General features: G+C 38.3%; 1 protein-coding gene and 1 pseudogene across 1 annotated transcript; both read left to right on the forward strand.

Moving 5' to 3' along the window:
- The first annotated feature begins 1587 nt into the window (after positions 1 to 1587).
- On the forward strand, positions 1588 to 2526 carry LOC146401450 (olfactory receptor 14J1-like). Its single transcript, XM_084970529.1, has one exon. It carries the CDS (start codon positions 1588 to 1590, stop codon positions 2524 to 2526), a length of 939 nt encoding a protein of 312 aa, XP_084826655.1.
- An 11360-nt stretch (positions 2527 to 13886) lies between these two features.
- LOC100153292 (olfactory receptor 1f45-like) lies at positions 13887 to 15048 on the forward strand (annotated as a pseudogene).
- The last annotated feature ends 1142 nt before the right edge of the window (positions 15049 to 16190 follow it).

Below are 16190 nucleotides of genomic sequence, written 5' to 3' on the forward strand. Positions count from 1 at the left end.
CCGTGGGAGCGGCCCAAGAAATAGCAAAAAAAAAGACAAAAAAAAATAAAAAAATAAAAAAAATAAAATAAGCAAAGGAATGAAGATTTGAATGCCTCATTTGTTAAGAGAGTTAAGTTGCAGATAAATAGTACTCAGTGAGATCAAAGAAGCAAAAGTAATTAAAATTCTGGATCAACATTCAAAGTAGAATGCTACAAGACCTTTGCCATTTCAGTAAAGTGACTCTGTTCTATCAGTAATAATTTCTGAATCACTGATGATTATATCTTATTCTTGCTTTAATTTTTAGTTAATTAAAAATGAAGGATAGGTTTGAGATAGAAATCTTGTAAAATTAATTGTGATGACAGTTGTACAATTATAAATATAAAAAATTCATTGAGTTAATAAAAAAAAAGATAAAGGATGAGGAGTTGCATTGTGGCTCAGTGGTAATGAACCCAAATACTATCCATGAGGATGTGGGTTCAACCCCTAGCCATGCTCATTGGCTAAAGGATCTGGCACTGCCATGAGCTGTGCTGTAGATTGAAGGCGTGGCATGGATCTGGAGTTGCTGTGGCTGTGATGTAGGCCAGCAGATGTAGTTTCGATTCGACCCCTAGCCTGGGGACTTCCATATGCCACAGGTGTGGCCCTAAAAAGTAAAATTAAATTAAATTAAATAAAAGATAAATAATTTTTAGGCATTTATGAACATTTTATTTCCTTTTAAAATATTATACCAGGGGAGTTCCCATCGTGGCTTAGCGGTTAGCTAACCTGACTAATATCCATGAGGATGTGGGTTCGATCACTGGACTCAGTCAGGGGGATAAGGATCTGGCTTTGCCCTGAGCTGTGGTGTAGGTTGCAGACGCAGCTTGGATCTGGCACGTTGCTGTGGCTGTGCCTACAGCTCCGATTTGAATCCTAGCCTGGGAACCTCCAAATGCTGTGGGTGTGGCCCTAAAAAGACAAAAAAAAATTATACCAGAAAGTTTCTGGCCTTTTGCCATTTCCTAGGACCTTGGTATTTTTTGGATTAATTTATGTGACATTTTGTGTTAAAGGTAATGATCATTTGTTTATCATAATGCAAATAAGGCAGTGTCAACAAAAATGTGCTTTTCACTTTCTATTATTATTCAATTTTCAGGAAATTCTTAGGAAAAAGGATTGGGGCTTTGTTCTTTCATACATGAAATAAAAGTATAACACTGCAATGAAAGAAGCAGTGTGGTAGGGCTACAAATAGATATAGTAACTAATGAGAAAGAACAGTCACCTCAAAAACTTATATACCAATATGTGTTTGAACTGAGTGAAAGTTTTAACATCCATAAAATTTTGATACACTATATTTCCCAATAATTAAATAATATATTTTCCTCTCCTTGGCCTGAAAAACATGACATTAAAATTCATAATCCAATTTACCTAACTCTTGTGCTTCAGTCAAAGTTATTTAAAATTACTCAATATGATTATTAGTATACAAAGTTACATAACATTTACAATGATGAACTGTTGATTCTGGCATTATTTCCATAGGTCTCCATTCTGTCTTGCAGCCAGCAGCCTCCTTGGAAACTGAGAAGGAATATGGCCAATTTCACTACAGTGAGTGGGTTTCTCCTCATGGGATTTTCTGCCAAGCCTGAGCTAGAAGTCTTATGGGCCTCTCTGTTCTTAGTCTTATACTTAGTGGCTTTAACTGGCAACACACTCATTATCGCTGCAACTTCCATGGATGACAGTCTCTACTCCCCTATGTATTTCTTCCTCAAACATCTTTCCTTCTTGGACATATGCTATATCTCTGTGACGGTACCAAGGTCCATTTGTAACTCTTTCAGGCATACTAGCAATATTTCCCTCTGGGAATGCATACTGCAATGTCTGGCTTTCACTCTCTGTGGTTCTGCTGAGCTGGCCATGCTCACAGTGATGTCCTACGATCGCTACGTGGCCATCTGCCTTCCCCTGCGCTATGAAATCATCATGAATGTCAACACCTGTATTCACGGAATCCTAGCCGTCTGGATCAGTGGGGTCATCTCTGGAGTTATGCACACATCTGCTACTTTCTCCATCCACTTCTGTGGTGCCAACGTCATCCACCAGTTCTTCTGTGAGGTTCCCCAGCTCCTAAAACTCGCCTGTTCTAATGAGTATGTCCGTGAGCTTGGGGTCACAGACTTCGTGTCCTTGATGATACTTCTTTGCTTCCTCTCCATTGGCTTCTCCTACACACGCATATTCTCTACTGTGCTGAGGATCCCATCTGCCGAGGGGAGAGCCAAGGCCTTTGCCACTTGCCTCCCCCATCTAGCTGTGGTCACACTGTTTCTCTCTACTGGTGCCTTTGAGTTTCTGAAGCCACATTCTGACTCTCCAACTGCATTAGACTTTTTGCTTACTCTTTTTTATACTGTTCTGCCTCCCACACTTAATCCGATGATCTACAGCCTGAGAAACAAAGCCATGAAGGCAGCTCTACAAAGGGTTGTTAAAAGAAGAAAAGCCTACCTCTTTTGCTGAGTCACCTCATTAAGAGACAAATCACAATCTACTGGAAAAACAATACAGAGTCAATCAAGAAATTAAAGCTCAAACAGAACTCGTTATGAGGAAAGTCATAGGAATGGACTATCTTTGAGTAACAAAAACACTGACATGGAGTTAGACAAAAATTACTCTAGTAGATACCATAGATTTGAACCTCACTCCACAATGTCAAGTCTGATGAAAATGTGAATTTCTTTAATTCTAAAGACTTCAAATTAATTTTCCTTCCTGACCTGTTTCTATCAAGGTAAAGATAACTCATTTTTTTTCTGAGTTACAATTAAATTTGTAATATCATATAGTATTGAAGCATATAGAAGAACCACCTGGTTCAATACTCTCTGGCTTTTTAAGGATCCAACTACTGTCCTATTCATCTTGCAGGGTTTTAATTAATAATACACAATGGTCACCATGGGAAGTCTCACTATGTCAGTTGTGTTATGTAAGTGAGAAGTTTGAATGGTACAACAGTCAGGGACTCACATAATGAATATAAAAAGAAATAAAAAAACACAATTAAAATGTTTTAAGAAGGTATGTTTGAAAAATAACAAAAGTTTAATATGAATGTCATATATATTGACCAAAAAATTAAAATTTAATGGATAGTATAAGCAGTAGATAAAATGCAAAAAAAGACAGAATTTTGCACTGACAGATCCAGGAATTTCCCACAAAATGGGGAAAAAAGGAAATTTTTTTGTTAATTAGAAAGACTTAGGAGTCACAAAGATAGGGGGACAAATGTTTAATATTTGTCTAACAATAGTTTCAGAAAGATCTAGTGTCCATGTATAGAGAGAATGTATGATAAGTAATATCTAGAGAAATAACATTTAAGCCTTTTTCCTCAGAATTCTTAAAAACACAGATCTTCAGGTTTGAGAAGCACAAAAGAATTGGTCAGCGTGTGTAAAATGAATGCAAATGCATTTAAATTATTCTGAAACTATAGAATAATAAAAGCTGAAATTAAAAAAAAATTAAAACAGAAAAACTGATTTTAAAATCATACCAGTGTTACTTCCCATGAGCTTTATTGTTTTACCTTTCATGTTTAGTTCTATAATCCATTGGAAATGAATCATCGTGATGGTATAAGGTAAGTGTTATTGGTCATTTTACTCACCAATATCCAATTAACTGCAATAATTAACTAGAAACAAATTTTCCCCCTAAAGAATTGCAGTTGGTGCAATTGAAATAAATTTAGGAATTGTATGTCTGTGAGGGTCTCTCATCTGTTCAATTGATCTATATATGTATGCTTATTCTACCAACCTCTATCAATTCCTAGAGCTATATAATCATTTTTATACTGGATAGTGTAAGTTTTCCAACTCTGCTTCCAGATTTTGTTATCTGCTCTGGGTCTTTTGCTTATCCACATGTTTTACAATTAAGGTTTTGATTTTTAAAAGATACCTACTAAGATGTTGACTGAGGTACATTATTGAATCCATAGATCAAAATGAACTGTCTTCTTACCTCCAATGGACTTAGCAGAGGATTTTAAAACCTTTCCTTATAAGTCTGCTGGCTCATTGCTATTACTCATTTCAGTATGGTACATACATTCTTCTTTAATTACATAATAGAAACCAGTTAAAAGCATAAGAAAAAGAAACAACTGCCTGCTTTAAAAGATTGCATCTTCCAATTTAAGAATACAATACTTGATATTTTTTTTAGGTTCTTAAGAACTCTATCAGAAATGATACATATTATGGATGCAGTAGTTTTATACAACTTTAATTCATTTCTACGTATCTGATGTTACTGTAAAGTGATTTTTAAAATTTAATTGTCTAATGTTTGTGGTCAGTATATAGAAATTCAATTTACTATGTATATTGACTTTATATTCATTCATCTTCCATATTTAATAATAACTTCTAAAAGATCTTTATACATATTATTAAAATTTCTATTACACATCGTTATCTGTAAATAAAGAGTTTTATCTCTTACTTTCCAAAACTTAAAAATTTATTTACTTTCCTTGCTTTTGACCTGGTCAGGTACAGATTAAGATCAAATTTTGTTCACCTTCTCCACAGAAGTGTAATCAGGGGCAAGTGGCTTATTTTTTTCTGAAACTTTTCTATGTTAACACATGGATACAACACCTATCCTGAAAAACAATTGAGATAATGTATAAGATGTGTTGCACAGATCTTCGCAATTTCTCAAATAAATAAGATACTATAAAAATTTACAATACTCTAATGCTGTAATGGGGGTAATTAAATCACCTTAACTCTAACATAAAAGCTAAAAGATAAAATCATTCAAAATTATTCTAGATGAGTGATATCACCAAGAAGACAATATAAATCATTACCAGGTTCTATCCCCCTCAGGAGGAGAATAACTAGCAACTATTCATGGATAAGGCATCACTGAGAAATTGGCAGAACACAGAGGTGAGGCCAAAGCAGCCCCCTGCACCACAGAGACCAGGACAAACGGCACTAGAAGGGGAGGAGGAGCTCCCTGCTGCCTGCACTGCCTTTCCTCCAGGTCAGTGCAGCACCACACTGAGACATCTCCCTTGAGTCCATGATTCCTCCAGTGGGGAAAAAAAGATCAAGGTGGTGGACATCCCATGCCCCCAGCATTGTGGGTCACTGCCTGGGGACCCCCACTTCAGGATGACCCCACAGGGACGGCAAGAGGGCTCTACAGAGCTTGACTGCTGGGAATGGGAATGTGATGGAGAAGAGGAAGGGGCTTCCAATAACTAGTATTTGCATCTTAGCAGTGGAGTCCCTGCCTGTACTACCCCATAGTAGTCCAGGTAGCAGTTTTGCTCATTTTCAGAGACAAAAACATGGCACAGTCTGACCAGGAACGTGGTCAGGGCACAGGTCTGCCTATTTGGGGCCCTCAAATGAAGACCCTTTCCAGGCCTGCAGCCTGGGATGCTGCCTCTATCACCTAAGCACCGAGCCAAGTCATAGCCTAGCCCACTGCTGAGTGGAGCTCCCAGCGTTATCTGAACAGAAAGGCTTATCAGAACACCTACACAATTGCATGTGCCACTGATGCTCAAATGGAAGCCTGGAAGACAGAGCTGATTGTTTATAGAGGAAATCCAGGGACTCTGATCAGTATGGGAACTCGGGACATGGGTCAGCTTCAGTCAAGTCCATGAAGAACCTTGCTAGCCTTGGAGCTGGTTCTCCCTCTCCATGTAGGCAGGGAGACAGATTGGTAGCCCCACCCATTATTTAATACAGCTTTCAGCTTGCCCAACCAGGGAACCTAGCGAGACTATGGGCAAGCTGCACAGCCCATATCGTAGCCGTGCTTCAAGTGGACTTCAGCAAAGAACACAACCCATGGCATTCCCCATCTACAGAGCAAAACCAGTGGCCCTATTTGGGCAGGGAATTCAGTGCACGGTATTGCCTCATTCAGGACACAAACAACAAAATGTGCAGACCCTGGGGCCAATTTGGCTGACCTGCCAGGGAAGAGAAGCTAATTCATACCCTCACCTATGGATTAGTATAATAGCCAGTCCCAACTGTCTAGGAAGCCTGATCAGAGAACCCAGGCAACAGCAGAGACCATCCTACAGCATCACATAGGAAGAGAACCAAGCCAGCAGTCCTATCCTACTATTTCTCAGCTAGGGGTACACTCTCCTCCCCTCTGCCACCTCACAGGTCAGGACGTAGCCTCTTACAAAACTAGACCCTGAAAGCAAGCCCAACTGCCCAAGGAAATTACCAGCAATCTACAGATTCAATGTTCTTTCTGTCAAAATACCAATGGCATTTTTCACAGAACTACAACCAATAATCCTGAAATTTGTGTAGAACCACGAAAGACCCCAAATAGCCAAAGCAATCTTGAGAAACAATAACTAAGCTGAAAACATATTAACTCTACCTGATTTCAAACAATACTACAAAACTATCATAGTCAAAGCAATGGGATAGTGGCATTAAAAACAGATGTACAGATTCAATGAAATTGAACAGAGAGCCTAGAAATAAACCCTTGCCCATATAGTCAATTCATCTACAACAAAGGAGACAAGAATATACAATGGGGAATACGCAGCATCTTTTAGAAATGGCGCTGGGAAAACTGAACAGCTACAAGCTAAAGAATCAAACCGGACTACTTTCTCACACTATAAATAAATGTAAACTCAAAAAGGATTAAAGACTTAACGTAAGACCTGAAACCATAACACTCTTAGAAGAAAACTTAGGTAGTACGATCCTTGAATTGGTCTTAACATTATTTCTTAACATGTCACCTCAGGCAAGGGCAACAAAAGCAAAAATAAATAAGTGGGACTATATCACACTGAAAAAACCTTCATACAGGGAAGGAAATAATCAACAAAAAGAAAGACAGCCTACTGAATAGGAGAAGATATTTCATAAGAGGTTAATATCTAAAATAGAAAAAGAATCACATACCTTAACATTTAAAATACCAAACTGATTTAAAAACATGTCATGGTTGGGAAGGGGGAAGGGCAGGGAATGGGATGGACTGGGATTTTGGGGTTAATAGATGCAAACTATCCCATTTAGAATAGATAAAAAATGAGATCCTGCTGTATAGCACTGGGAACTGTATCTAATCACTTGTGTTGGAGCAAGATAGAGGATAAGTGTAAGAAAAAGAATGTGTGTGTGTGACTGGGTCACTTTTGCTGTACAGTAGAAAATTGGCAGAACATTGTAAACCAACTCTAATGGAAAAAGTAAAAATCATTAATAAAAAGCTATTAATTAGGGCAAAAAAAAAGCAAGTTCCCAAAAAAGGGGACAGAAGATCTGAATATACATTTTTAAAAAAAATGACACAAGATGGCCAAGAAACACATTAATATTAATGGCATACTCAAACCACAATGAGATATCACCTCACCCCTGTCAGAATGGGCATTATCAAAAAGACAGCAAATAACAAATGGTGTAGTTCCCATCATGGCGCAGTGGTTAACGAATCCGACTAGGAACCATGAGGTTGCGGATTCGGTCCCTGCCCTTGCTCAGTGGGTTAACGATCCGGCATTGCCGTGAGCTGTGGTGTAGGCTGCAGACGCGGCTCGGATCCCGCGTTGCTGTGGCTCTGACGTAGGCTGGTGGCTGCAGCTCGGATTCAACCCCTAGCCTGGGAACCTCCATATGCCGCGGGAGCCGCCCAAGAAATAGCAACAACAACAACAACAACAACAAAAAATAAATAAAAAAAAATAACAAATGGTGGTGAGAATGTGAAGAAAAGGGAACCCTCACCACATATGGTAGAATGCAAATTGGTATGACCAATATGAAAACAGCATAAAAATTTGCCCCAAAAGTAAAAATAAATCCACCATATAATCCAGCAATTCGCTACTAGGCATCCCCCCAAAGAAAATTAAAACACTAATTCAAAAAGATACATGCAGCCCTATGTTCTTTAAGGGTAATGAAATGAATGTTATGGCTACAGGTGCACCTCTCCAAGATTATCTGAAGCAGAGCAAAACTAGAGAGCGACTGAGAATTTTAACAATATTTCTTTTTCATCATTTATTTATGTATATATTTTTTCTACTGTAAATCATGGTGACCCAGCTACACACACATGCATACATAATTTTTTCTCACATTAAGTGTTCCATCATAAGTGACTAGACAGAGTTCCCAGTGCTACACAGCAGGATCCCATTGCTAATCCATCCCAAAGGCTACATTCTGCATCTATTTACCCCAAACTCCCAGTCCCTCCCACTCCCTCCCCCTCCCCCTTGGCAACCACAAGTCTATTCTCCAACTCCATGATTTGCTTTTCTTTGGGGAGGTTCCTTGTGCCATATATTAGATTCCAGATATAAATGATAACATATGGTATTTGTCTTCCTCTTTTTGACTTACTTCCCTCAGGATGAGAGTCTCTAGTTCCATCCATGTTGCTGCAAATGGCCTTATTTTCTTCTTTTTAATGGCTGAGTAGTATTCCGTTGTGTATATATACCACATCTTCCTAATCCAATCATCTATCAGTGGACATTTGGGGTGATTCCATGCCTTGGCTTTTTTTTTTTTTTTTTTTTTGGTCTTTTTGTCTTTTTGCCCTTTCTAGGGCCACTCCCAAGGCATGTGGAGATTCCTAGGCCAGGGGTCTAATTGGAGCTGTAGCTGCCGACCTACACCACAGCCACAGCAACTCAAGATCCAAGCCACGTCTGCAACCTATACCACAGCTCACGGCAAGGTTGGATCCTTAACCCAGTGAGCAAGGTCAGGGATCGAACCCACAACCTCATGGTACTTAGATTCATTAACTACTGAGCCACGATGGAAACTCTGATGTCTTGGCTATTGTGAACAGAGCTGCAGTGAACATGCGGGTGTGTGTGTCTTTTTCAAGGACAGTTTTGTCCAGATATATGCCCAAGAGTAGGATTGCTGGGTCATATGATAGTTCTATGTATAGTTTTCTAAGATACCTCCATACTGTTCTCCATAGTGGTTGTACTAGCTTGCATTCCCACCAACAGTGCAGGAGGGTTCCCTTTTCTCCACACTCCCTTCAGCATTTGTTATTTGTGGACTTACTAATGATGGCCATTCTGACTGATGTGAGGTGGTACCTCACAGTAGTTTTAATTTGCATTTCTCTAATAATCAGGGATGTCAAGCATTGTTTCAAGTGTTTGTTGGCCATCTATACATCTTCCCTGGAGAAATTTCTCTTCAGGTCCTTTGCCCATTTTTCAATTGGGTTGTTGGCTTTTTTGCTGTCGAGTTGTATAAATTGTTTGTATATTCTAGAGATTAGGCCCTTGTCAGTTGCATCATTTGAAACTATTTTCTCCCATTCTGTAAGCTGTCTTTTTGTTTTCTTTTTGGTTTCCTTTGCTGTGCAAAAGCTTGTCAGTTTGATTAGGTCCCATTGGTTTATTTTTGCTTTTACTTCTGTTGCTTTGGGAGACTGACCTGAGAAAATATTCATGTTGAGGTCAGATAACGTTTTGCCTATGTCCTCTTCTAGGAGTCTGATGGTGTCTTGTCTTATATTTAAGTCTTTCTGTCATTTGGAGTTTATTTTTGTGCATGGTGTGAGGGTGTGTTCTAGTTTCATTGCTTTGCATGCAGCTGTCCAGGTTTCCCAGCACCAGTTGCTGAAAACACTGTCTTTTTCCCATTTTATATTCTTGCTTCCTTTGTCAAAGATTAATTGGCCAAAGCTGTGTGGGTTTATCTCTGGGTCCTCTACTCTGTTGCATTGGTCTGTATGTCTGATTTGGTACCAGTATCACACTCTCTTGATGACTGTGGCAGCTTTGTAATATTGCCTGAAGTCTGGGAGAGTTATGCCTCCTGCTTGGTTTTTGTTCCTCAGGATTGCTTTGGCAATTCTGGGTGTTTTGTGGTTCCATATAAATTTTTGGATTGTTTTGTCTAGTTCTGTGAAAAATGTCATGGGTAATTTGATAGGGATTGCATTGAATCTGTAGATTGCTCTGGGAAGTATGGCCATTTTTACAATATTAATTTTTCCAACCCAGGAGCATGAACTATCTTTCCATTTCTTTACATCTTCTTTCATTTCCTTGATTAATGTTTTATAGTTCTCGACATATAAGTCTTTTTACCTCCTTGGTAAGGTGTATTCCCAGGTATTTGATTTTTTGGTTTGCAATTTTAAAAGGTATTATATTTCTGTATTCCTTTTCTAATATTTCATTGTTAGTATCCAGAAATGTGATTGATTTCTGAGTATAATCTTATATCCTGCTACCTTGCTTCATTTGTTGATTAGTTCAAGTAGCTTTCAGGTTGAGTCCTCAGGGTTTTCTATATATAGTATCATGTCATCTACATACAGTGACAGTTTTACCTCTTCTCTTCCTATTTCGATGCCTTTTATCTCTTTTGTTTGTCTGATTGCTGTAGCTAGGACTTCTAATACTATGTTGAATGAAAGTGATGAGAGTGAGCATCCTTGTCTTGTTCCAGATTTTAGTGGGAAGGCTTTCAGCTTTTCTCCACTGAGTATTATATTGGCTGTGGGTTTGTCATAAATGGCTTCCAAGTATTTCTTTTTTATTTTTTAGGGCCCTCGCCTGCAGCATATGGAAGTCCCCAGGCTAGAGATCTAATCATAGCTGCAGTGGCAGGTCTATGCTACAACCACAGCAACACCAGATCTGAGCCACATCTGTGACCTATGCCACAGCTTGTGGCAATGCTGGAAGTACATTAGAAATCTATACACAGAACTACCATATAACCCAGTAATCCCACTCTTGGGCATATATCCAGACAAAACTTTCCTTAAAAAAGACACATGCACCCATGTGTTCATTGCAACACTATTCACAATAGCCAAGACTTGGAATCAACCTGAATGTCCACCAATAGATGAATGGATTAAGAAGTTGTGGTATACATACACAATGGAATACTACTCAGCCATAAAAAGAACAAAATAATGCCATTTGCAGCAACATGGATGGAACTACAGACTCTCATACTGAGGGTAGTAAGTCAGAAAGAGAAAGACAAATACCACATGCTATCATTTATATCTGGAGTCTAATATATGGCACAAAGGAACCTCCCCAAAGAAAAGAAAATCAAGGACTTGGAGAATAGACTTGTGGTTGCCAAGGGGGAGGAGGAGAAAGTGAGGTGGATTGGGAGCTTGGGATTAATGGATGCAAACTATTGCCTTTGGGATGGATTAGCAATGGGATCCTGCTGTGTAGCACTGAGAACTATGTCCAGTCACTTACGATGGAGCATGATAATTGGAGAAAAAGGAATGTATACATGTATATGTAACTGGGTCACCATGCTGTAAGGTAGAAAAAAATTGTAGTGGGGAAATAACAATAAAAAAAATAAAGGAAAAAAAGTAAAAAAAAAATTAAAAAAGAAGATGTGAGAAGAAAGAATGTATACATGTATGTCTAAATGGGTCACCATGATGTACAGTAGGAAAAAAAAAATAACGTATTGGGGACATAAAATTTAAAAAATAAAATAAAATAATCACCTGAAAAAAAATCAAATTTTACATCCAAAAGATATAAAAAGGGGAGAGAAGCAGTTACACCTGAGCTGAAAGAAGTGTAGTTTATGAGAGACAAAGAAGAAAGAGAAGCCTTAATCTTATAGGAAAAGGGAAACGCCCCCAGCTTCCAATTTTAAAAGTCCTACTAAAACCTATTTTATCAGGTAAAGAGTGTAGAAATCTGTGACTTAACTAGCTCTCCAGGTGAAAGTTTGAGGTCTTTCCCAAGTATTAACAAATGCTCTGCATAAAGATGGAAAAGATTATTTACCTTTATTCTAAGTCAATTATTCATTGCCACATTTAAAGAGTACTATATATATGATGTTATGGAAAAATGAAAGGAAACTGCCACATAATTAGAGAGCAGTCATTAGACAAGAAGATTGGGCCAGACCTTATGCTCAAATTTTGACTGTTAGTTTAAAAGACTTTTAAAAGGAAAATGTGATTCTTACTCTGAAAGGTATTTATAATATAATTAACAAGAGAAAATGTATATGTCATAAAAATTAGAAAACACCTCAAGAAAATATTCAGTCAAGGGCTAGATTATCCTATATATATATAGGATATATCAGTGTATATATCAGTATATGAAAGCATAAATAATCATATTCATGGAGCTATGAAGAGATTGGCCAAAGGAGAAAGCAGACTAAACAGCAATGAGAAGTGGAAAATCATGTTTATTGATAGGTGGAAAGAAGGTAGAAATTCTTGATAACCAGGCACAGATAGGTATAAGTGCCACATTAGAAAATATTAGATATACTTGAACAAGGGATAAAGACATTAGAGTTATCTGAACAAGGGATAATCAAGCCAAAAGGAGAAAGTTGTACATTTTCTGGAAAATGCTTGTAGCATGAATGTTAATAATTAGAATGCAACCACTGAAGCCAGGTAAGCTCTTGATGAAATAAGCTGGGAGAGAGTTGATGAAAGAAAATCCAAAGAAAATGACTGTGAAAATGGTGAAAAAAGACAAAAATGAGGATGATTTTATAGTTTTTAAAAAAAGTGTTACAGTACCATCTGGATTTTAAAAAGATAAAAAGATGAATCTATGTTTACAACCCATATATTAGGAGAATATTTGGAGGAAAAACTTTTATTAATAAACCTTTGAAATGGAATGGAAGACATTTCACATGTGGAGGACAACATATTGCCCTCTCTTGTTTTCAGTCTCAATTAATTAATTTGTTTATTTTGTGACAAATATTGTTTAGTGGATGCCAAACACCAGAGATGCAAGGGAGAGAAAACTAACTGAAATATTTCCCATAATGCACTTCATGACCTTGAGGAGAAGTCCAACATTAACTAAATATCTTAAATGAACATTTTAACAAAATGAATATAAATTACATGGTCCACATTACAAGCGTAGTAATTCTACAAAGGTACAATGACAACATATAAAAGGTAAGTTTGACTTAAGCAACATGGCAAGTGAAAACTTTCCTAAGAAAGTCACCAATTGACCTGAGACTGAAAGGGTGAGCAGGAGTTGGCTCAGGATGAAGAAAAGGAATATGGGATGCAGGGCAGGTTTCAATGTAGCCAGAGGTCTGGGGAACAGAGAATGAGTGGACTATAGTGTAAGATGAGGCTGCAGAGACATCTTAAGATCAAAATATGTTGAGCTTTGTTAGAGAGGATGGGGATTTTTATACTCTCCTAAGAAAAATGGTGCTTCAGATACCTGATTTGAAACAAGTAAAATATATGATCAGATTTTCTTTTTTGAAAAGATCATTCTGGTGGCAATGTGGAGAACATACTGACTGGGGTGAGAGTCGGCATATTGAACCAGTTAGGAGGCTAACAGTACTCTAGTCGTTAACAAAAGCTGAGACTATACTCACGACTGTGTGGATGGGTAGGAGCATTTACTGAGTTCCTATGATGCGCCAACCACTAAGCTAAATACTGAGATGCAATCTCAGCCTAGAAAGACTATTGTAATGAAAACAGATTCATAAGCAGTTCCATCATCCAATAATAAAAAGTTGAAGAAAAATCTTTTACACATAAAGAATTCCAGGAAGCTTCTGTTGTTCCATTCATTCCTCATATTTGTGAGGTCATCTTAGGTCATCTTCCAAAAAATAGGAATCTTGTCCCTCATATTGCTATTTTAGTTCTGTTCTTCATTCTTCACATTAGCGGAATAAAGGAACCCACTTGTGGAGACAAGATCCAAGTGCTGTCCATCTCAGGAGCTCACAGTAGTGAATACTCTTCATGCTAATTCCTTTCTTCTAGACGTCAGGACCTGAATGAACTGCAGCAAGAACCCTGACTTTGTCCTGTCAGGGCTGTTGAGTGACCCAGACAAATGACAGTTCCTCTTTGGTCTCTTCCTAGTGCTCTACTTGCTGGGTCTCTTGGGAAACTTGCTACTTCTGCTGACTATTGGTGCTGACATCCGCCCCCACACCCCCATGTACTTCTTCCTCATTTGGCTCTCTGGTTGATCCCTGCCTTACAACCACCACAGCCCCCAAAATGCTGGAGGCTTTTTGGACAAAGAGTGGATCGATCACTTTCTCTGAATGTCTGGCAAAAATATATTTCTTTGTGGTTCTTGTGGATACAGACAACCTGCTTTAGACTGCCATGGCTATTGACTGCTATGCTGCCATCTGCCATCCTCTGCACTATCCACTCCTAATGACTCCCGGCGGATGTGGACTGCTGGTGGGTGGGTCCATGCCCTCTGGCTACCCTATCATTCTATACTCAATAAGAAATTCCCAGGGTTCCCTTTGTGGATCATTGGAAACAAAACTGACTAGTATCCATGAGGATGCAAGTTTGACCCATGGCCTTGCTCAGTGGGTTAAGGATCCAGTCTTGCCCTGAGTAGCGGTATATATCACAGACTCAGCTTGAATCCTGCATTGCTGTGGCTGTGGTGTAGGCTGTAGCTCTAATTCGCCCCCTAGACTGGGAACATCCACAGGTCCCAGGTATGGCCCTAAAAAGCAAAAAACAAAAAAACAAACAAACAATTTAAAATTCCCTACTTATCCTGTGATTTTGGTCCACTCTTTCAACTTTCTTGTTCTGATGCCCACCTCAATGAGAACCTAATGACTGGTTCTGGCAGGACTTTTAGGAATCAGCCCTCTTTCTGCACCATAAGTTCTTATGTTCATATTTTACATGCTGTAGCTAAGGCTCCATCAGCACAGGGGGAAAAAGAAAGCCTTGGCCACATGCAACTCCCACCTCTCCGTGGTCATCCTCTTCTACAGCACGGTCTTTGCCACCTACCTGAAGCCCCCATCCACCTCTCACTCCTCTGGGGAGCTGGTTGCTGCTGTCATGTATACCCTGGTAACTCCCACTCTCAATCCTTTTATTTACAGTCTGAGAAATAAGGATGTGAAGAGTTCACTAAAAAGGGTTTGGGGCATAGAGAGTTCTTTGGATTAGGAACAATAAACAAAGTGCCCATAAACAAGCATTTGGGGGAAAATCTCCACTTTTCACCACATTTACAGAGTCAGTTAATACCAAGGCTGTCCCAGAGCGTATATGGTATATTGGAAATAACACTAAATAGAAATTAGGAAAACTAGGTTCTAAGTCCCACACAAGCTACAGGCTTATTGTATATATTCCAGAGTTAGGTATATGTGTTATATATTATATTATCATTATTGCAAAATATTATATCAGTTATATGTCAAAGGGAATATATTTTGCATGATAATATAGAAATAGGTGTATTATGTAAATATAACATCCTGAAGGGTGGATTGGATGACCTGTTCTCTGAATTGCCTTGGAACACTAATATTATTGAAACTTCATCATCTATTTCCCTCATTACCAACATTTTGAACATCACTGCCATTTCTGTCACCGGTTCAATAATGAATATCTTCACCATCAGCTTTATTGTAGTCAATATCATTTTTTTTGTCATCAGAATCACCAGAGTACCATCTTTTATTGTATTCCCATCAATATCACCAGTCGTCTCATCAGGAGTAAGAGTGGAAACTGCTGCCGTGCACTTTTCCCCTCTTAATGCATCACTTTTTCAGAATCTTTTGCCTAATTGTGTGTTTGATATAAATTTAAGTTGTCTGTAAAGACTCTCCATATCCTTGCTGAGATTGAAAGATTGGCAACAATTGGCCTATTTTAAGTTTTTATTCCTGGGGTTTTAATAGAATTAAAAATATTTCCCATATAATTGTTATTCATGAACTTTGTTCTATAACAATAAATTATCCATGTATCACTAAAAAAATTAATTATTCTTTCTGATAAACACTATTAAAGAGTGATTCAGAAAAAGGATTTACTGCATTTTAAACAGGATGAACTCTAAGTCACTACCACTGCTCCACCTTCTCTCTATATATAGTAAGCACTGTATCAAAGCAGAGAATATGTATTGTGTCGCCTTATGATACTCCCTATAGTTCATCTTATTGTACATTGTGCATTGTAGGATCTGACAAAATAATGGATGATTAATTCCATCTAGAAAACCACTCTAGCTGGATAGGTTAGGTAGAACCCAAATTTAGTATGAGTAACTCAGATGAAGGAGCTGGAGGCTG

The sequence above is a fragment of the Sus scrofa genome, chromosome 7 (genome assembly GCF_054392235.1).
Source record: "Sus scrofa isolate SSC_HxYL_T2T_F1_AM1 chromosome 7, Sscrofa_HxYL_maternal_Yorkshire_Landrace_v2.0, whole genome shotgun sequence".
NCBI lineage: Eukaryota > Metazoa > Chordata > Mammalia > Artiodactyla > Suidae > Sus > Sus scrofa.